Source organism: Phaseolus vulgaris, chromosome 3 (assembly GCF_051622355.1).
Source record: "Phaseolus vulgaris cultivar YP4 chromosome 3, ASM5162235v1, whole genome shotgun sequence".
Taxonomy (NCBI): domain Eukaryota; kingdom Viridiplantae; phylum Streptophyta; class Magnoliopsida; order Fabales; family Fabaceae; genus Phaseolus; species Phaseolus vulgaris.
Window position 1 is genome coordinate 45302534 of NC_143500.1, and position 22595 is coordinate 45325128.

The window sequence follows — 22595 nt, forward strand, 5'->3', positions numbered from 1 at the left end:
AATGTGATAGGAATAATGTAATTGTGTGCGGAAAAAAAAATGTAACGATGCTTCACTTTTAGCTACTCAAGATAATCTTATAGTTACAGACATTAATTACAAAGGTAAATTTGAATCATGTGTGACAAGAACATGAAAATTTCTAATCATCTATTTTTCACATGTTTAAATTTCTAATAATCTATTTTCACTACAAGAAAACAAGATCTAGAGTGGGACAAAAACGGACGCAACAGGCCAAAAACGGACGCTTATGCGTCGGATTTTCGTTAGACGAAAAAACCCCGGAAGCAATAGCGTGGGCCAGTGAGTTGGACGCAGGTTGCGTGGGTCAAACCCACGCAAAATAGACGACGCATATGCGTCGGATTTTGCATAGGCCAAGGCCGACGCATAAAGGATGAAAAATAAAAAATTCATATGTAATGCAATTTTAATGTTAGACACAAACTGGGATGGTCGAGACTCGAACCCATGTCCTCTTGGTGAGAAAGAAACTTTAATCACTACACCAAACAAATTCTTTTATCATAATATGATTTGTATTATACTTATTATTATTATTAATGTGGGGGACGTGAAACATGCACGGGCCGCGGCCGACGCAAACTGAATTTAAAAAAAAAAAAATTAAATCCACAAGTGCGTCGGTTTTGCGTCGAATGATATTTTGCGTGAATTTTGCGTCATTTTAGCCGACGATATTAGCGTCCGTTGCTGGTCCACGCAAATATTTGGAAGCTAATAGCTTGTTTTCTTGTAGTGTTTTCATATGTTCTCTGACGTTTTAATAATAATAAAAAATTCTGAAAATTGTCTGGATTGCAATAGTGTGGAATATCTAATATAATTTTTAATAATTATATATTAGATTGTGAGTAAATCTTTCATAATGATTCAGATAAAAATATAAATATGGATACATATTCAAGGTTTTTATTCTCTTATTTTCACTGTGCTGTGTCCCTTTACATATATTCAACTTGTATGAACTCATTAAATAAGTGAAATCTATGAAATCAATAATTACAAATCACACACATAAGGAAGTTACTTAAACTTCTACATATTAAATAGGCTACTAACAGTAATTAATTTTCTTTGTTTTTCACTTTTTATATACTGGGATATCTTCTGTTGTGCATGCACTTTTTTCTCTTTTCTCAGTATAAAATGTCAACGAACCTTTAAGGTGGCAATAGATTATTTTCCAAAGCAATATTAATGCAGAGCAATCATCCAACTATTGCTTGTTGTTTTTCTACCTGTAATCCATGTTTGGGTCTAACTAGAGACAAAATCAACACACACTAAATTCCATTCAGATTCGGCACGACCAGGTCTTCAATTCATGTTGCAATCTAGCATTCTGGCTTCGTTTCAGTGCCTCCATATTATTCTAAAAGTAAATTATTAAAATAGTCTTTCAAATTGTATAAGTTGAACTTTTAGCTTTTAACACTTTAAAAACCTTTTTTAATTGTATTTTAATTACTTAAAAAGTGTTTTAGTTTTTTTGGCTATCATTAAAAATAAAGTTAATAGCGTTGTGTATAGTCCTTTAAAAATGGTTGTTCTAAACTTAAGTTGTGACTAAAACTTTTTGCATAACATCACTAGCTCAAAGCTCGAGATGATTTTTAAAGTTTGAATTTTTCAGCGATATATTTGAAAATACAGCTAACAACCTTATCAGCACTGCCATAGAAATATATTTTCCTTTCTAGAAATTGAACGTTCTTTCTTCGTAACATTACAAGGATAAAGAGAAATATATTTTTCTTTTTCTTTCTAGAAATTGAACGTTCTTTTTTCGTAACATTACAAGGATAAAGAGTTTTAGAAGGAGTTTATTTTTATATTATTTAGATTAAAATTTTTATTAAGTTATTTATCCAGGTTTTCAATTTTTCCGTTAAACTGTCTTTAGCGAACATCTTTTTTTAGATTTTTTTAATTTTAGAAAAAACCTTTCAAAATCCAAGTTAAATATCATAGGTTTAAGAACTTCCGTAAAATATCATAAGTTTCAAAACCTTCGTAAAATACAATGAATTTGAGAATCTCTGTAAAATACCATGAGTTTCAAAATTTTCATGAAATGACTTGTTGTTTGAAATAAACATTCAACCCCATTTTCCACCATCTCTAATGATCCTCCTAATTTTTCTCTTTTACCTTGGACACAATACTTTTCGGTACAAGCTCAATGGTCGTTGACGGCAGTCTTAGCAAGGAATCACCACACTAAATAAGACACTCTCTTCTTCTTACTTCAATATTGTTTTTTCCATCACCTAACTACCTCAACTTGGGTCACGAGCCACTCTAACATAGCTTGACGACAATTGGTGTTTTTTACTCCTTTATATATCCTAAATATTGCATTATCTATTAGATGTGAGTTTCAAAGTCATGTGTGTTCTTGGCTAAAGATTGCAAGAACATATTGCGAGGAGAAATTAACTTTATTACTTCTCATATTTACGGTGAATTAATTATTAGATGCATTTTAAAATAAAGGTCTTAATTTAAAATATTTCAAAATTATGAGAATTAAATATTAACAACTATAACTAAAACTAAATTTGCACACAAAATATGTATATCAAAAGCTAAAAAAAATATGTCAGTGTTTTTTTAAGTATGAGCCCGTAACCAAAAAAACTAGGAATTATATAAATCAACTACCATCAATCATAAAAAAAACATGCAAATATTGTTGAAATACTTATTATCCAAGGTTGTTTTTAAAATAAATTTTTGAAACTTTAGAAAGCTTATTTGTAATGTAAAGTTACACTTTCAAAAATTTAGAGAATTTAATTATAAAATATATTAAAATTATGTAGTTTTTGATTATTTATTTATAAATAGATTTAATTATATTTATTTATTGAAGTTTGAAAAATCTTGAGTGTTTTATTGAGGTTCTAAAATAAATCTTTGGAATTTAACGAAGGTTAAAAAAAATCTTCATTATTTTGTTGAGATTTTAGAATAAACCTTTAAAACTTAACCAAGGTTTAATAGACTTTCGTTAGTTTGTTGATGTTGTAAAATAAACCTTTTGGAACTTATTGAAAGTTAAAAAAAAATCTGTTATTTTGGTGAAGTTTTAAAATAAACCTTTAGAATTTAACGAAGGTTAAAAAAATAACTGTTATTTTGCTGAGGTTTTAAAATAAACCTTTGAAATTTAACGAATGTTAATAAAACCTTTGTTATTTTGCTGAGGTCTTAAAATAAACCTTTGAAATTTAACAAAGGTTAAAAAAACTATGTTATTATGCTAAAGTTTTAGAATAACCTCTGAAACTTAATGAAGGTTAAACAATCTCTGTTAATTAAATCAATTCCTATGATTATATTAACTCTGACTAAATAACCTCCGTTAAAATCATTTTTTCTTGTAGTGTAAGTAATAAGAAGAAAATTTCATAACTAAGAAGAAAATTAGCTTTGATGGTGAATAATTTAGAATTCAATGATACTTTTGAATGACATTTTGTTGGAGATCTCACATCGACTAGAGATTATGACATTTCATTGTATATAAGTGGGTGTTAACCTCACCTCATGAGTCAGTTTTATGGGGTTGAGTTAGGTTTAAAGTCCACTTCGTAATATGGTATCAGAGTCATTTCGAGCCTATCCTAGCGAGTGTTTGTTGGACTTATCAGACCACCCACTATCGGGCCGTTGAGGGAGGTTTTGGTAGATTTTAAGAAAATTATTAAATAGAAACTAATTTTATAGACAAAAAATAATTAATTATTATATTGACTAAATTAAAAAATTATAAGTATCTAAAGTAATTTTTATTATTAGTAAATAATTTAAAATTGACATCTTACCAAAGTTTTAACTACCAACTAATTTAGGTACCAACTAATTTAGAATCCAAAATAATTAGTAACTAAAATATTAGTAATTTAAAAATTATTTATTAATAATCTATTGAAAGTAAGCACACACCATGATCATTGATTAACATACTATATGAATAATTATTTTCTAAATTGTATTACCCACTAAATGAATGGGTGAAATAGAGGAGTTAGTTTTTAACTTCTATTATAGCTTCAATTCTTTTATTTTAATTAAATTAAAATTTAAGAAATATGTAAAATTAATAAACTCTATATTTTCAGATAACTTTCTCACAAGGATATAAAATCATAATTTTAAACGAAAATATATGAGAACGCGTTGCTGGTGCTCTCCTTGTATAAAGTTCGGCTGCAAGGGATTGAGCCATTAGACGCCTGGAAATTGGGCCACAATTATAAAGATGGATCCATCAGCATTACATGAACGTTTGGGCTCTAGTCAAGTCTACGAATAGTTTGCAAATGTTTGGGGTATAGAATTTAAATTTTTGAATCAGTGTTACCGCTATGCTGTTTCTTCCTGTATCTCTACATTTTTTTTCCTGCACCCCTACATTTCTTGAAATATCGAAAATATCCTTTCACAGTTTTGTTGATTCTGAAATAGGGGTTCCATAAACAAAGAGTGTTTCCAGAATAGAAAATCCGAAAGACAAAAAATTATTTTCGAATATCCTTCTCCAAACACATTTTTTTATTTACTGATTGGTAAATCCAGAATTAATAAATTATATTCTAAAAAATATGTTCCAAAAGTATTTTAGAAAAAATAATCATAAGTCATTTTTAAAAGGGGTAAAATAGTCTTCTTTCAAAATGATAGGATGAGTAAGAATTTTGTTAGGATGCATAAAGAAACAACCGTACAATTTTAGTAAAACAATTACAAGTTAACCAATAAGAAATCACTTCAAACTTATAAAAAAAAATTAAAAAATATCACAAAAGAATTTTGTTAATTGACGAATTCAAAATATTTCACTATCTCGGGAAGGTCATCATGTTACCTACAATTTCCACAGAAATGAAAATTTACCTAAAAGGTATTTTTTTTAAAGTTCAATTGGCTTAAAATAGAGTTTATTTAATACAAAAAATTATACTAAAAATGATTTAATATTTTATTCTTATAACTTTCATTAATTTATTCTTTTGTTTTAATTAATTTATAATTTAATAAATATTTCTAGAAATATGAAAGTTAATATATATATATATGTATATTCTTTTTTTTAATTTTTTTTATTAAGATTCTTCTTAAAAATTATTTTAATAATTAAATTTTAAGTTGTATTTCTTATAATAACAATTTATCATCAATTCCTAATAACAAATTTAAAGGTATGTGATGAGAGGGAAGAAGAAGAGATTACATATTCCGAAAATGCTTAATATGTGTGAAAAATATGCCGATAAAAAAAATTATGAAATAATAAAATTGAAAAAGAGATTTCGAATAATAATGACTAAAATAAAAATATGAAAAGTAAACATTTTTATAAAGACTAAATTAAATTTGAATTTTTTTAGAATTAAATATGTTTAAAACTACCAAGTAACACCTAAACACATGACACAATTGTTAATGTCATGTCAACGACATGTTGGAATCTATATAAACTATTTTTTTGACAAACTATTCATTAAATACATTATTTGACAAATAATTTTTTAATAAATATTATAGTGAGAATGTTACACGATTGAACTGTCTAAATCCTGAGTTATTTCTCTATTTCTGTCTATATAGAGTTAATTAGAAGAGTGAATATAAAAGCGAGTGACACCACTAACCAGTTATTTGGGAAAAGGAAATGAAGATGTGACGTTAAGGTCTTCATGAAATTAAAAACTAGCTTTGGTTGCTGCGGCTATCCAGTGTTTCGTGCGCATCAGCTACACCATCCATCTCATTTTTATATAAACACCACACAAATTAACATCTCCTGTGTTAGTGAGTTGTCAAGTGAACGTGTCTGCACTTGTCGTTATCATTCTCTGTTTACTGTAAAAAATTTAATTTCTATTGCCTTTTTCTCCGAAACCTTAACCAATGGAGCCCAGCTATGAGCCACCGTTTTAAAGTACGAACAAAACTAATCAGCACTACTCACTCAGTTAGTCCGCGAAATTCCCACGGTTTCACTTTTGTATACTACAATTGTCTGGTTCTACTCCATTCCATTCTTCATGTATTTAAACAAAGCTAGAATAGAAACAATGTTAAGTCATGCATGCAAACTGTCTTATTATATATGCACCTTACATATATGGATATGATTCTATATATATGACAATGATAGTTGACCCTATAAATTTCTCTCACAAATATACCTACCCCGCTTCTTTTGCCTAGTCTGCATCCTTTTCTTCTCATTACCCCACGTGCCAAAACCCTTTTGCTTTCTTTCCAAATAACGCCGCCCAACATGGCTTCATCGTCATCTTCATCAAAGAGACATCCACTGTACCATGGAATCCGTTGCCGCGGAGGAAAATGGGTCACTGAAATCCGTGAGCCACGAAAAACCAACCGAATATGGTTGGGCACGTTCCTCACGCCGGAGATGGCCGCCGCCGCCTATGACGTGGCGGCGTTGGCCCTGAAAGGCGGGGAAGCGGTTCTCAACTTCCCGGACTCAATTGGCAGGTATCCAGTGCCCGCGTCCAAATCCCCTGCGGACATCCGCAGCGCAGCCATTGCTGCAGCCGAACTCATGAAGCCTGAAGCCAGCCACAACAACGCTAATGCAGTAGCTCAGTCTGATAACACAGAGGGTGATGGTTACTATAATGTTGCTGCTCCTTTGAATGAAACTGAGTTTGTCGACGAGGAAGCCATATTCTCCATGCCGAGTTTATTGATCGACATGGCTGAGGGAATGTTGCTAACCCCTCCCAGAATGAGCTCACCCTCTGATTACTGGATGGAGAATTCTGGTGGAGAAAATTTGTGGAACTTTTGATCCATCCATATATGAAGTAATTAATTAAGTAATATATAATGGAATAGAATTTGGAAAGTTAATGTAAATTAATTAAGTTGAGAAGAAGCTCGGAAATAACTGGGGTACGTAGGGCTACTTTGTTCTGAGACCATGTGCCTCCGTGTGTTTTAGTAGCTCTACTATAATTTGTGTGTGTTTTCATGGTTGTGACTTCTGAGAATTCCTCCTCACTGGCCATGACGCATTCGTATAGGAGGTTTTCTTTATGTTTTGTTCATTTGAATCAAAGTTTTTGGATATGATGGGAGACATTTGTATCAAACTTTTTCTTTTCTCTTTTTGCCTCTTTTTTAAATAAGTACATGATTTTTGTTTGCGTTGTTGTTGTTGAAGAGTACTAAAACTGGAAAAAATAGGGAACATAAAAGTAGCAGGTTGGGACATGAATAAGAATATCTCTCCGTAGCGACGCCAAAGTTTGAAAGCGCGTAGTTGATACGCTGTCGGGAGCAGGAAATGCCGACTCCGTACTATGCCAAAATTTTATTTTATTTTATTTTATTTTATTTTATTTTCCCACTTTATCATTTCACCACTCTTATTTAGAGAGTATTGTTTTGGTCTACTTCAACATTAAATTAAGTTGTATGAGTTGAAAGAAGAAAGGGACAGGAAGAAAAATAAGTAGACAAAAAAAAAACAAGTTATTGAAATCAGTGCTTTATTAGTAGAATCAATGGAAACATGCACTCTTACTTTACCTATCAACTTTGTTAAAATACGTCTAATTTTCTTGATTGTAGTGAAATGTTCCTTTTCTTAATTACATTTAAATAATTGGGAAAATGCATGGCTTAATAGTATATTTTTTTTAGGAAAAAACATGGTGTAAATTGCAAATTTAATTTATTCAACATGTTATATAAGGTTTTATTTATGTGAATGAGAAAAAAAACTTTCGTGAAGTTTCTCAATTCAACTGTAAAACGGTCAGAAGAAAAAAGAAGTCCAAATAAAGAAGTGTTTGTAAAAATAATATAGAAAAAATATAAGATCATTTGCAAGAAATTAGATTTTGTCAAGAAAAAATGTGTGAATGAAGGTGATTATTGGTATTTGAAATTTGAGATTGTAATTATAATAAAAGGAAAAGAGTCCTTTCAAAAGAGTGGTGGTCCCATTAGGAGATAATGTGATGATGTATTAGTTGGTTATTGACTGAACCTTTCCACTGTTTAGTTGTCTGAAATCATGGAGGTGGGCTTCCTCTTCTTTTTTGTTCTTGTCAAGTAACTGCTACTACATAAACGGTACCTGAAATTTAATAAAATATTCATCATTTAAACCGTTATGTTTCTCACATTATCAAAAGAAAACAGGTTTACTTTTATATTTTTTTTCTATTTTCTATTACCATATGTAAAACTTCAGAATAGCCCGTGTTCACATTATATAATAATGAAAAGGTAATGGTGTTTTAATAACCAGGAAAAACATACGCATTAATACTTCAAAATATTGATATCTATACCTATATATAAAGGGATTCCCCATTTTAATTACTCTAAATTATTTTTCTATTTTATTCTTACTTAATATTTTGTTTTATCAATTTATTTTGGTTATTTGAACATTTTATAATTTTAGAAGTTAATAAAACAGTTTTTTATTTTTTTAATTTTATTTTATTTGTTCTCACTACTTAACTAACAGGAAAATGGAGTGATTGGTACGTTAATTTATTTTTGTTCTCACTTAACTTGCGGGAGAGTGGGGAAATGGGTTACTTTTCTGTTTTAAACTAATATTCTTCTTTATTAAATAAGCGTTTTTTAATTTTAAAAATTTATTTTATTTGTTCTCATGGGCAGGTGAGTGGAGAAATTTGTTATTTTTCTGTTTTAAAACTAATATTCTTCTTTATTAAATAAGCATTTTTTTAATTTTAAAATTTTATTTTATTTGTTCTCACTTAATGGGCAAGAGAGTGGAGAGATTGATACGTATTATTATAGAAGAGTGGAGAGAGAGGGATGAAATGTGGGTTTATGCACGGTTACTTTTTTTAGGCAAAAAAAATTATATATAAGAAAACTATGAGAGAGGAAGAATATAGAAACATCTTAAAAACTATTGTCGGATGCTATTTGATATTCTTTCTACAGAGTCTCAAGTGCGCGCAAATTCAATTTTGGTATTCTTTCAACAAATTCAATTTTGGTGCGTTTTCTTTCATATTTCTCAAGCACAAGAGGAAAAAGGAGATAGAGAAGAAGAAATCGAGAAGTTCCAAGCTGTGATGCTCAGCGTGAGCAAACGCCTTCATTATTGACCCTTTCAACATCTAAATGCAAGCGCACACAGTCTTCCTTGGCTGCCACTATGCCTCCCGCCTCCTCAAAATTCTAATTTTGAGATTCTGAAACAGTGTAGTAGTGTTCCTCTTCACATTTCATCACAGCCACTTCACCATGTATTCCGTCTCCTCAATGCTTCTTCACCATGTATTCCGTCTCCTCAATGCTTCAAAAACTCTAATTTTTAGATTTTGAAATGTGTATTGCTAATTTTCTTCATATTTCATCTCTTTTATTTATCTTATTTTGCTTTTCCTATTTCTTTAATGTATTCATTTTATTTTATTTTTTCCAATAGAGATGTTTAGTTTATTTTATAAATTAATAACTTCAATTTCTTTACTCATTAAGAATCACATTATTAAAATAATATTACATTTGATTTATTGTGATAAAAAATTATAATTATTTAATTATTTTAAACATATTTAATTAAAAAAAAATAAAAAAAATATATATATATACCTATATATAAAGGGGATTCTCCTCTTTAACAACTCTTAATTTTTTCCCTATTTTATACTTATATAAATATTTGATTATATTATGTACATTGTTGTCATTTCTTATTTTCTCTAAAATATGTAATATATGTGGAGGAACAATTTTAATTTGAAATAGAGGTTGGAGACTCTTTTTTTATATAACTTTAAAATTGTATTATTCAAATCACACTAATAAAATTAATATTTTGTAATATACACTTGTCAATTAATATTTTTCATAGGTTAAAAAAAAGTTAGAAAAAAAAAATTATTAGCAAGAAATAATAAATAAATATGGATAATTTCATGGTGATATAATCCTTATAAAAAAAATATATGAAAAATCCTTAAGCTTCAACCTAAACCAAACTTCCAACAAAAGTTATAGACTAACCCAAAATCCAAGAATATCACCTACACAAGAATTCACCTTTAACAATAGTCAGAGTATACCAACACATCAAATTCCAAAAGAACATAAAACATAAACAAACCGTCAAACCCAAATCTTCAACAAAAAGAGAAACTTAACAGACCCCTCTTTACACCTAACACAACAACATTGTATCCCACTGCCTCAAGAAAAAATCAAAGAGAATTATTTTCACAACACAAAAAAAAAAAAGCTCCTCCTTAGAGTTCCTTAAACCAAAAACCAAGACAAAACCTTCAAACGATGTTTAAGACCATTATGCAAAATACCTAACTTCCTTCTTAAAAAAGAGTTAGAGAGTCAAACAAAAGAAAAAGAAACAAATTTAATTCACAGATTTCATACATACCAGAGGTTCCAAACACCAATCAAAGTAAGAGAATTTTGCACCTTTTTCTTTACTGGTTAACCAAGTCCTAGTTTTTCTTTGAACCACCATAAACGTCTCAATATGGTCAACTCTCCCATTATTAAAAATACACATATTCCAATGTTTTCAAATTTCACCTACAATTGCAATCCACACCATTCCCTAGATTCTGATTCTCCTCCCACACAAACAGATTTCTCCTTCACCCCAACTTCCACTCCCACATGCCATTGTTCCACCTGTCTGCATGTAGCAAAGTACTATAATGATCTGCAACAACGGAATATAGTCTTGGCTATTTAAACATTAACATTTCATTATCAACCCACTTATCCTCCCAAAACCTGATTTCTTTCCCATCCCCAATCACCCAATCGACTTCATCTTCAAACTCACCCCTCATCCATCTGATTTCCAGACTTTCTTCAGATCTCTCTACCAAAGAGAATCCTTATTATTTATGGTCGTACTTTTTAACCTCCTCTACTTAGATTCCAAAATTTCTTTCCATAAGTTACTTCTATTTGTTTTGAGTCGCCATATCCATTTGTTACGTAACATAATATTAAATGATTTGAGATCTCTTACTCCAAGTCCACCATCTTCTCTAGAAGCACATAACCTATTCCAGGACACCCAAGCTATTTTCTGCCCCTCTGAGCCCCAACCCCAAACTAGAAAAAAAAAAACTTAAGATATAGTAAGTCTATGTTTGGTTAGAATGAAGTGGAACAAGGGGGATTTAGCTTAAATTTGGATAATAATGCTGTCTTGCTTAAACTGGCATGGAAGTTCAGCCCTCATTGGAGTGAATTATTTCTAAAGAGCAAAGGAGTAAGGTTCGTTTATTAGAGATTAACGATAAGAATATTTTATATTGTAAATTAATTTTATAAAATTAAATTAAACTTAAAGTTTATTTTTTTTAATTCTGCAAAAGCTGCCCCGGCAACAATATGACATGTCTCTGTGCTCATTGTGTGGACTATGCAAACCAGACATTCTTTAACTGCAAAGTGGCCGCAGTTTTCTGGAGGAGGGAACCTCAATTCAATGTGTAATAATTGGAGGATGTGGTGGACTCATGGCAAAACACGGACCCAGCTGCAAGACCTTTGAAGAGCATCTTGCATTAATGTCATATGGTTAATGAAAGTCCAGAAAAATCACCAAAAATATGAGGACCCCATTTCTTTATCTGTTGCATGTGTTGATAGATTCACCCTTTGTAACAATAATACATATAAGGGTTATGGAAGTGTTGTAAAGATTCTGTTGTTTATTTTAATTATATCTTAATTTTGTGTTATAAAAAGATTATAAGACTGAATTCTGAAATTTATACTTGTGCTATGGAAGGTCCCATCCCATTATATATTTACATGTATGATGTTTTGGACTTAAACATATAATTTGAGAATTTATTTACTATGTAAGTTATTTAAAATGTTAGTTTTGCTTGTTAAATAATTGATCGTACTTATATATTCACATTACATATTTATAATAATAGTGTCATGGAAGGTCTTATTATATATTTATCTTTTTGATATTTTGAAGATTTGCATGAGACAATCCAAAATTAAACACATTATTTATTCATTTATGAATTATGTAAGTCTTAGTTAAATAATTGTTTTATTTTAAATTATTATGTGACTATTTATGGTTCAATTATGCGTGGATAAGGGAAAATATGAGGTGTTTTGATTCCTAAACCTTTTAGTCATTCACTAAATGACCTATAAGAAAGTTGAAACAAAAACATACCTCACAAATTTGGTGACAGGAGAAAACATTTATTTTATTTCATTCTACTTTAATTTATTTGTTATTAACTCATACACAACACTATAAGAAAAACATAAATTATATAGGATTATTAAAGATAAATAATATAATATTAGTAATAGGAATATAATATTAATAATATAATATAATATTAATAATATGAAAATAATATTAATAATATTAATAATATGAATATAATATTAATAATACGAATATAATAATAATAATATTATGAATATAATTTATATTATTAATAATAATAATATAATTATTATTATTAATATAATTATTATTATTAATAATATAATTATTATTATTAATATAATAATAATTATTGTTAATATAACTATTATTATTAATATAATAATTTTATTTTTTTTATTAATATAATTTATATTATTATTATTAATATAATTATTATTATTATTAATAAGTATAATAAAAATCATAATATAACTAATCAACTTGTTTATTTTTTTTATTTTAGATGTTATCTTTTATGAAATGATTTTTCCTTTAAAAAAATGATTTATTCTAAATATTTTATTTTTTTATTGATAATATTTACTCATTACTTATATTTAGTATCTGATGTATATAATTATGTACCTATAGCATCTCATACCCTTCTCTCATTCCTTTATTTCTTGACATGGGAATCCAACTCATATCCTAATAAAAAAATATTCGACAATATTGAGAAGTCTAACCCATAGTGTTCAAATGAGCTAGTTCAGATTAAAATTGAGTTTAAATGTCCGATTAACATTATAAAAAAATTATTAAATATAAATTAATTTTAAAAAAAAATTATTAACATTATAAGAAAATTATTAAATATAAATTAATTTTAAAAAAAAAATTATTTCGTTGAGATAATATTATTAGATCAATCATTGCATTCGAGATATTATTTGTTTTGAAATTTTTGAATTTCGTCACGATTTTGTTTATAAAAACATCTTAATGGGTAGGAAAAAATGTGTATTTAGATTGTTCTTAACATCGACTCTTAAATTATGTGAAACTATATTAATCGTCCCGAAATAAGTAAAACTAAACAAATGAATTTCATATAGTAAATCTTTGTTTTTTTTATAATAGATGGTTTATAGTGAATGATGAGATAAATGAATGGTGTTGGGATCTTTTTATAAGATTACGTGCATGGTTCTGATAATATGTAACTTGTAAATTTTAATTTACAAAAAACCTATTATAACATGTTACGCGGAAATACCACAGATCATGGACCGTGTAATACTAATTTTTCGTGGTAGAGATGGAAGTACCTGCTCCGGTGAAAGCTCCTGATAGGTTTAGCATATACAGCAGGGATATAAGGTGTTTAATCTTACACCAGCATGATTGCAACAATTTCCATGTCTGCAGTATCAATCATTATTAATTAAATAAAAAAATCCAACTAAGTGTGCACGCACTGGTCCCGTAGTGTTTATGAGTCAACAGTCATGAAATATGCAGGGGGAGGCGAGGTGATAATACAGTCATAAATGATCTTCCATATTGTGTGTTGTTGTAAACGTGGAGCGAATTTGTTGATCGAAAAGGGAATATGGGCATTGTTCTTTTTTTGTCTGTGTTAGGAAATACATTTCGGTAATGTGCAGAGAAATTGCAGCTGCAAACTTTGAAAATAAGAAGCAAAAGATTTTGACTACAGTAGCGACATAAATGACCGACATCTTTGTTCTGGACCCCATGTCTTTTTCGTTCATCACTCCAATCCTATCTATATCTATGGAGTTTATATGTGTCATGTGTGTATATCACTGCACAACTGGTTTGGTTGGTGACCTCTCTCTTTCTCTCTTTTCCTTTTCTCCCACAAGCTTTTATATAATTGGGAGCATATCATGAGTAATATACATGTTTTATCACATACAATAATTAATTTTAAAACTATCGATCAAGACTTTTATCTGCATGAGGATATTCAAGATTTTAAAACAGATCTGTCAAAAAGATAAACTGAAAATCTAAGACTATGCATCACGGGATTCTGCTGGTCGATTGTCAAGCCAGTTAATGCATGTCAGAAAGATGAATTTGAATATTGAAATTTGAAACACGATCCTTACGCGACCACCTTTTACATCTTCCTTTTTCTTCTTTTGAACATTTGATATTGCAGATTTTTTATCAATAATATATATATATATATATATATCTTTTAAAAGGTATTACAACCCTTATATAAAGAAAAGTAACAAAACGTTTTTTCTCTAAATAAAAATAAAAACAGCAAAAGTAATTTCAATTATCTATTCCAAAATTACAAACTAGATAACGATAACATTAACTTTTAATCAAGTGGATACATATCAGGAGTTATAGACAGAGAAGAAAAAATCCATTAAAGAGGCTTTTGAAAAAATCCAAGATCAAACCTTTAATCGTGAGGAATTTTTTTATAATGATTTACCACTCCACCATTAAAAACGCATTTATTCCTATATCTCCATATCTCACTTACTATTACAATCCAAACATTACCAAAAATTAAATTAACAAATGTAGGCGCATCAAGAATTTTAAACTGCATTAAAAGTGAAGCAAGGTTAAAAATATCTACCGAACTTACTCAAGCTTAGCAAAGGTTCCAAACTAACCAAGAAACTTTGCAATCAAAGAACAAATGACATGTTGACTCCTCTTTCACCCCGCACGAGCACCAAAGGTTGCTCTCAACCTCAATCCCTCGTCTCTCCAAGTTGACCTTAGAAACTATATATCTTGTTTTCGATCACCTCCAAGTTGCAACATGAGGTAAAGGAAGAGGCTTAATCTTCTTTCAATCCTCCAGAAGAAATTGCAGCATAGTTTATAATATTTTTTTGTCATCTTTTACTCTTTTTCTAAAATAATATAGACATTATAGGCTTTCAAACATTTGCTGGTATCGTATGGTAGGGATAATCTTTTATTGATGTATTGTTTTCAGATTGTATTTCTTATGTGTGTGATTTTAGTATTGTTACTTATATCATTTTAAAATATAATTTAACAATAAATGAACATTCTAATAAAATAGGTTATATATTTATATATTTATATTATTTTCATTTTGTGGGATTTTGAATTTTGCAACATATCATATCTAATATTTTGGTTTAGTACATAGATAATATGATCATCCTTTTAATAATTTCAAATAGATTTTGATATCATTTTAGTTTTAAGTTTAAATTATTTTTAACAGTATTTTATAAAGTAAATTTTGTATTTTTATATATTTGTATTTATACATTTTAAAAATTTATTATAAATTGAAAAAAAAATCTATTTTATCCCATTTTTATGTTCAAAAATCATTATTTTCATATATTCAAAATATCATTTAATCATATATCTTGATTGGTTGGATTGTTTGTCGGTGAATTACTATGACACTAAGGTACACTTCATAAGGTTTTGTTATACTAATGTGAACGGTTCGATGTCCAGAATATGGGGAGATGTGTGGATTGCAGTTGTAGGTGAAATTTGGAAACATCCACTACAAGAAAATCATGAAATAGAAATCAATTTTTAGAAACCAAAATAATTAGTTACAATAGAAACTAAAATAGAGACCATTTTAGAAACTAAAAAAAAAATTGGTTTCTAAATTAGTTTCTATTATTTTCTATTATTGTTAAATAGTTTCTAAATTGGTATCTAATTAGCAACTAAGGTTTTAACTACCAATTATTTAGTTTCTAAATTTGGTAGCAAAAACCTTAGTTGCTAATAAGATACCAATTTAGAAACTATTTAACAATAATATAAACTAATTTAGAAACCAAATTTGTTTTTAGTTTCTAAAATGGTTTCTAATTTAGTTATTATTGCAACTAATTATTTTGGTTTCTACAAATTGGTTTCTATTTCATGATTTTCTTGTAGTAATCATAATATGTGGGTTTTTAAGAATGAGAGAGTTGATCATATAGAGGTATTTATGATGGCACAAAGAAAAGTCTAAGCTTGGATTACTAGTAAAGAAAAAGATGCAAAGTTCACTTATTCTGAATAGTGCTTGGAACCTTAGGTATGTATGAAATTTGTTAAATAGAAATGTTCTCTTTATTTTGATATGTATTGTTAACTCCTTGTTTTAGAAAAGAAGAAGTTCTATGTTTTGCTGGATGGTTTCAAGCAAGTCAGTCCCCCTAATGGGATACTATGCACCAGGAGCAATTGTCTCTTACATTAGAATAAAGAAGTTCTAAAGAGGAACAATAGTTATGTGAAAAAAGTTTATCTATGTTTGTTTGATTTTGTGGTAATTTTAGTTTTTGTGTTATTTGTAAAGAAAAACTTTAAAAGTTCATTTTTTTTTGAAAGTTTTTGTTTGATGGTTTTTTTTTATGTGTTACGGAGTTTGATTCCAATCTGTCAATGATGAATTTTGATTGTGTTGTTATTTATAATAAGGGTTACTTGTTAGCTTTTACTCGGAATTTATAATAGATTGGGGTGTAATGCCATATTTTTTTTATAAGGATTTGGTCACTTCTTAAATAATTTTTATTTATTTATTTATTTATTGTTTTTTAATATATATATATATATATATATATATCGAATTTTAATTAGTTGATAATTAATATTTATATTTATACTGTATACAGAAATGCTATAGATATCATTAAATGCAATGTCACCCACATTTTTCGTAGGGAATGTTTAGATTGTAGACCAAATTATTGTTATTTCAATGCACCTCTTCTAACATAAGTAAGCAATGAAATTCTTACAAATGTTTTATGCCTCTGGAGTCGAGCATTCCTTTATTTATTTAAAATATTCAAGCAAAAAAAAAATTACCAACAAATTGACGTTATTTACACAGCAGTATACAAATTAAGAAATTGGTATTATGAAAGTTAATTTTGTTAACTGCATCTATAATTTAACATATAAAAATTATTTTCAAAATATTATTGAAATTATAAAAAAACATAGCAATACACTGAGATGCATATGCATATATGTGATATATATAATATCCTCCCTTAAAGTTTGGGTTGGTTTAAGAACAATCACAAGTTTACATTAAAATAAGGTTTGAAAAGAAGATGCTGAACCAGTTTAGTTCATAAATTAATATGCAACTTCGAACATAGCAGGAATATGAACAAGCCTTTTTTTACAATAAAAAAATTAAATAAATAAAGATATTTTGAGAGATATTTTATATCCTTATAAAGAAAGTGTTTCACCCTCAATCTAATAGATAAGTTTAAAACAATTCGGTTGGATCTCATCACGAACAAAATGCAACCAAGATCAAAATATTTGGATTTTGAATGCAAGAGAATGTTAACTTTTAATAGAACAATTCCAATATTATTTGAGAACACTAACACATAACTCACTGAGAAGAGATTTTAACTAAAACCATTTCAGTGAAAACAACAACTATACTCGTAATATAACTTTTTATTTGTAAGAAGTCTATGACATGATGTTGAAACCAAGATAAACACAGTAGTTGTAGACTTTTGGTCATCCAGATGCACCAATAAGCATTAATGGCCGCAAGCATGTAAATTTATAATCAAATTTAAGAAACATAAACTACAAAATTCTGAAAAACGGTAATTATAACATGGAAAATTTTACTGTTCGAAAGCAGTGACAAATAATAAAAACTATATGCTTGTTTTGGAGATGTTTTGGGGATGAAATATTGTGGCTGTGGAGTGATGGTCTGATTGGGAACTTATGGTTTTTGCTTGGTTTTAGTGTAACTTTCCAGTAACCTTAGAAATATGTTAGATGGTTATATAGGTTCTTGTTACAGTTTTTTCTGGATTTAACTTTCGTATAAGGATTGGAATATCTTTGAAGTATTTATTTTAATTTATTTTATTTTTCTTATAAAAAAAATTATATGCAATGTCACTTTTTTACATTTCTGTATGTTGGTGTGAAAAATATGGTTATGGTAAGTGACATCTAGATTTTCATTTTAACATAAAGTACATATGTCATTGTCCCTTATGTGCCGAGTAAGAGAAGATGGTAAATCATCTATTCTTTGAGTGTAAGGTTTCTTGGAACATTCAGAGTCTTTGTTTTGAGTGGTTTGAGTTCTACTCGATGTATCATTATGATGCACAAATGCATTTCATGTTTTTTAAGCTTGTAGGTATGAAGGAAGTTGTCAATAGATACTGGAGGGATTTGAGTAGCATTTGTAGGTGAAATATGAAATCATATGAATAATTGTATTTTTAAGAATGTGAGAGTAAGTCTTTTGGGAGGTTTTTAATGTGACTCAAAGGAAATCTTGGTATTGGGTTACAACTAAGGAAAGATTGGAGGACTTATCTTACTCAGATTGGTGCTTGGATTCCCCGTGATGTATGAAGTATTTGAAAAACTGATGTTTTGCTGATTGTTTTAACTATATATCTAGGACTGCTAGATTTTTCTACAGCTATGGCTATGAAAAGATAATGTGGCTCCTGGTCAGGTTAGTAGGAAGGTAAAGATTTTAGGTTTGAAGAAAGTGTACTTTCTTTATGAGTAGGTTTCTTTGTGACTTGTTCGTGGGTGAAGGTACCTGATTGTCTTATAACCTTGAGTAATGTTATTGTGAGTTTTTTTGTTGTTATTAGGGGATGTTTTGTGTGTATTGTGTTTTGTCCTCTTTTGACTGAAGATTGGTTATAAGGGCCTTGATAGAATATTATGAGGACAACTGAATTCTTTTGATGTGATCTATCCTTTCTTTTTATGTATATTTGAGAATTGGTTTGTAGAGTTTGATGAATCTTTGTAAGTTAGATGTTAGTTGACTCAAACCATTCTTTATATAAAGATTGAGACACTCTGAAATATCTTATTTTATTTTATTTATTTATTTATTGTTATTAAGTACATATAAATATTATTATTATTTATTTATATTGTAGATGAAGAAAAATAAAATTGAATAACGAACTAAGTAGTTGGTATAGTGCGTGTAAGTTGAGTGAGCAGTTCCATTTAAAACGCGGCATCCTGCGAGACACAATCATATTATTCTTTTCGACCAGATTTAAAAGGTTAACTGTATATGCTCACTTCACTTCTTCCTTCAACTTTAAAATGGGCAACAAGTGATCATTATTCTTCTTCTTCTTTTTTACTGTTGCTACATCTAATCATCTTTATTATTTTGGTTTTGAAAAGTACAAGAGAAAAAAACGCAACAAAAGAAAGACAAATTGAGAGTAAATTTGGGTACAAAATAAAATTATTTGAAAGTAATTAGTAGGAACAAAAATAAAGAAAAAAATATATTTTTTACCTGATTGTGTAGAAAGTAGAAGGAAAAAAGTATGTATATAGCGTGATACCTTTGTCCCAAAACCAATTATTAAATAAAAATTATAAAATTACTATACGTTTTTAGTTCGTCGAACAAAAGTAACAATTTAATTAAAACTTTTTTTTAGTGTGTAACAACAAAGAGTATCACATTATCTCATCTCACAAGTAACTCAAATTATATTTAACTTTTAGTCGATGTAAAATCTCTAACACACTTCCATCACGTTTAAACTACCAATTTGTGTGTGAAACTATATAGATCCAACAAACTCTCGTTAGAATAGGACTCGAAATGACTCCGATAACATATTAAGAAAATAAACTTTAAATCTAACTTAACCTTATAAAACCAACTTATAAAATGAGACTTATACTCACTTATATACTATAAAATACTCTAATTTCTAGTCAATGTGCAATCTCCAACCTACTTTAATGTGAATATCCACACTTGTTTTCAAATCCTTAAAATAATATTTACTAAAAGAAATATATAATTCAAACCTCTTTGTCAAATACTCCCGTTAAAACTTTAGAAAAATGTAACATGATTTAATATTTATTAACTTTTAGATAATAACTCCAACTCATTCTTAGTTTCCATTGACCTATACATTAAAGTACACCCGAGGAAAATAAAGAATTCACTTATCTAAATATACCAAAACAAATACACAGCTCTATTTTGTGTAATGTAATTTTTCTACCATACAAATATGGTGTTGTACAAGCTACACTACAAGAAAATCATGAAATAGAAATTAATTTTTAGAAAAATAAAATAATTAGTTGCTATAGTGACTAAATTAGAAACCATTTTAGAGACTAAAAAAATTTTGATTTTTAAATTAGTTTCTATTATTGTTAAATGATTTCTAAATTGATATCTAATTAGCTACCAAAGTTTTTGCTACCAATTATTTAGATTCTATTTTATATTATAAAGTAATTATTAATTTAATTAAAAATTAATTTAAAATCTAAAGTAGTTAATAGTTAATATTAAATACTAGTTTAAAAATTATTTTATAAATTTTTATTAATAATAGAAATTATTTTTACATACTAATAATTTTTTTAATTTATAAAATAATATCTAACTTAATTAATATAATGATTAATTTATTTTTATTTTTAAATTAATTATTATTTAATGATTTTTTTATAATTTAAGTATTATACAAGGTCTAATATAGAATTTGCAATAATCTATTCTTTTAAAATTGATGATGATGTTGTTGATAATCTGAGAATTTCACGGATGATATTATATTATTATCGTTCAAGATTTTCTCGCAGCTTCTCAAACGCCTTTTGTGATTGTTGATCACATGTTTCTAGGTACACCCAATAACCATTTTATTTATTATTTTCATTCTTCTTTCTTTGTCTCCTTTTTAACCATAACTTATAGTTTGTTTGAGACATCTACCTATGAAGAGGTTATCCTTTATCCACTTTGACAGTACATTATGCAAGATGAACTTTCTACTTTATATAAGACAACTACTTGATACTTTGGATATGTTTTTCCATAAAAATCAGCCAGTAGCTCTTAGTGGGTCTACAAAATTAAAACAAAGAAAAATGGGCCTTCAATTTTAAATTTTTGTTAATATTGAGTATATCTTAGAATAAAATAGGTTTTTAAAGTTTCAATTTCAAATTACGCCTATTTTAAAATATAATTTTGAATATTTTATTAATTTAAAATTTATTTATATGGATGATATAAAATTTTATTAGTTTAATATTTTTAGGGGAAAAATCATCAATAAGTAAATTAAGGAGCAAATTGAAAGAAAAAAAAAAAGTAACTAACCCTGTAAGTAAAAAAAATCTGGATAATTTAATATTAAATATTTTAGGATGAGACCAAGTCTAAAAAATATTACAAAACTGAAATAATATTTTAAAATTAGTTGCATTGAGAATTTAGCAAAATGGGCCTACAGGTTCGCAATTTGACAATTGCATTCCGCACCTCCATAATTTGAAATCACACCCTGAAATTCTAATTTTATTCTTTCAAAATTGTATTTTATATTATACAATCTGTAATACATTATTTATATAAAATTATATTGTTTTTATTTTTTATAAGTGATTTAATTAAAAATAAAATTCTTGTATCTTTTTTAATTTTAAAATACAAAATCTAAGTGTTATAAAAATAATCTAAGAACTATGTTTGTGTTGTCGACCCGTACAACACATGGACGTGCAGTGTACAACTCCCACATTCGTAATGACACTGGCTAACTACAATATAATTTGGGTTTAATCTCATGTTGAAGTGTTTTCTCATACATATTTACAGTCGATCAAGCACAATCTTCTTAGATAACCTTACATTCATTGCAACAACATTAGACACTTAAAATATTAAAATAAATAATCATACTAAAATAAAAATAGATACAAAATAAGAGAAATAGTTCAACAATTATATTCCTATTGAAAGGTCGATCGTTTCTTGTCATGAGTCTACCTAAGTTAAACATAAATGCATTCTTTACTAGTAAATATAATTATTTTATTAGTATTGTAATCTTTTATTTTAAGTACTTTGATTAATTTATTATTGGAATATTTTTTCATATAAAGTAAACTCTTACGAGTTTACGAGTTGAGTTTATGGAACTCTTATGAGTCTATGTAGGTCTCGAGTTTGATAACCTTGGTTACATGTATGTCTATGCCAAACACCAAATCATTTCATTAGTATTAAAAAAATAAAAAAATAATTTAGAATCTAAAATAATTAGTAGTTAAAACCTTTGTACCAATACTAGATAACAATTTAAAAATTGTTATTATCAATAAAAATGACTTTAAAACCAATAGTATTTTAGTTAATAAAATAGTATCTAAGTTAGTCAATATATAATAAATAATAAATTATTATTGTATCGCAAGTTGAATTGAGTTCACCAAAGTTTATTTTTTATTTTATAAATTTGCTCAAAAACTAAGTTTAATTCTAGAT

At 27.9% G+C, this 22595-nt stretch overlaps 1 protein-coding gene across 1 annotated transcript; it reads left to right on the forward strand.

The window, feature by feature from the left end:
• The first annotated feature begins 6104 nt into the window (after positions 1-6104).
• LOC137807985 (ethylene-responsive transcription factor ERF026) lies at positions 6105-7176 on the forward strand. The gene has a single exon (XM_068608870.2). The coding sequence runs from the start codon at positions 6323-6325 to the stop codon at positions 6857-6859; it is 537 nt and encodes a 178-aa protein (XP_068464971.2). The 5' UTR covers positions 6105-6322; the 3' UTR covers positions 6860-7176.
• The last annotated feature ends 15419 nt before the right edge of the window (positions 7177-22595 follow it).

Coding starts and splice junctions, on each gene's coding strand:
- LOC137807985 (XM_068608870.2), top strand. CDS start 6,323: ATGGCTTCATCGTCATCTTCATCAAAGAGACATCCACTGTACCATGGA.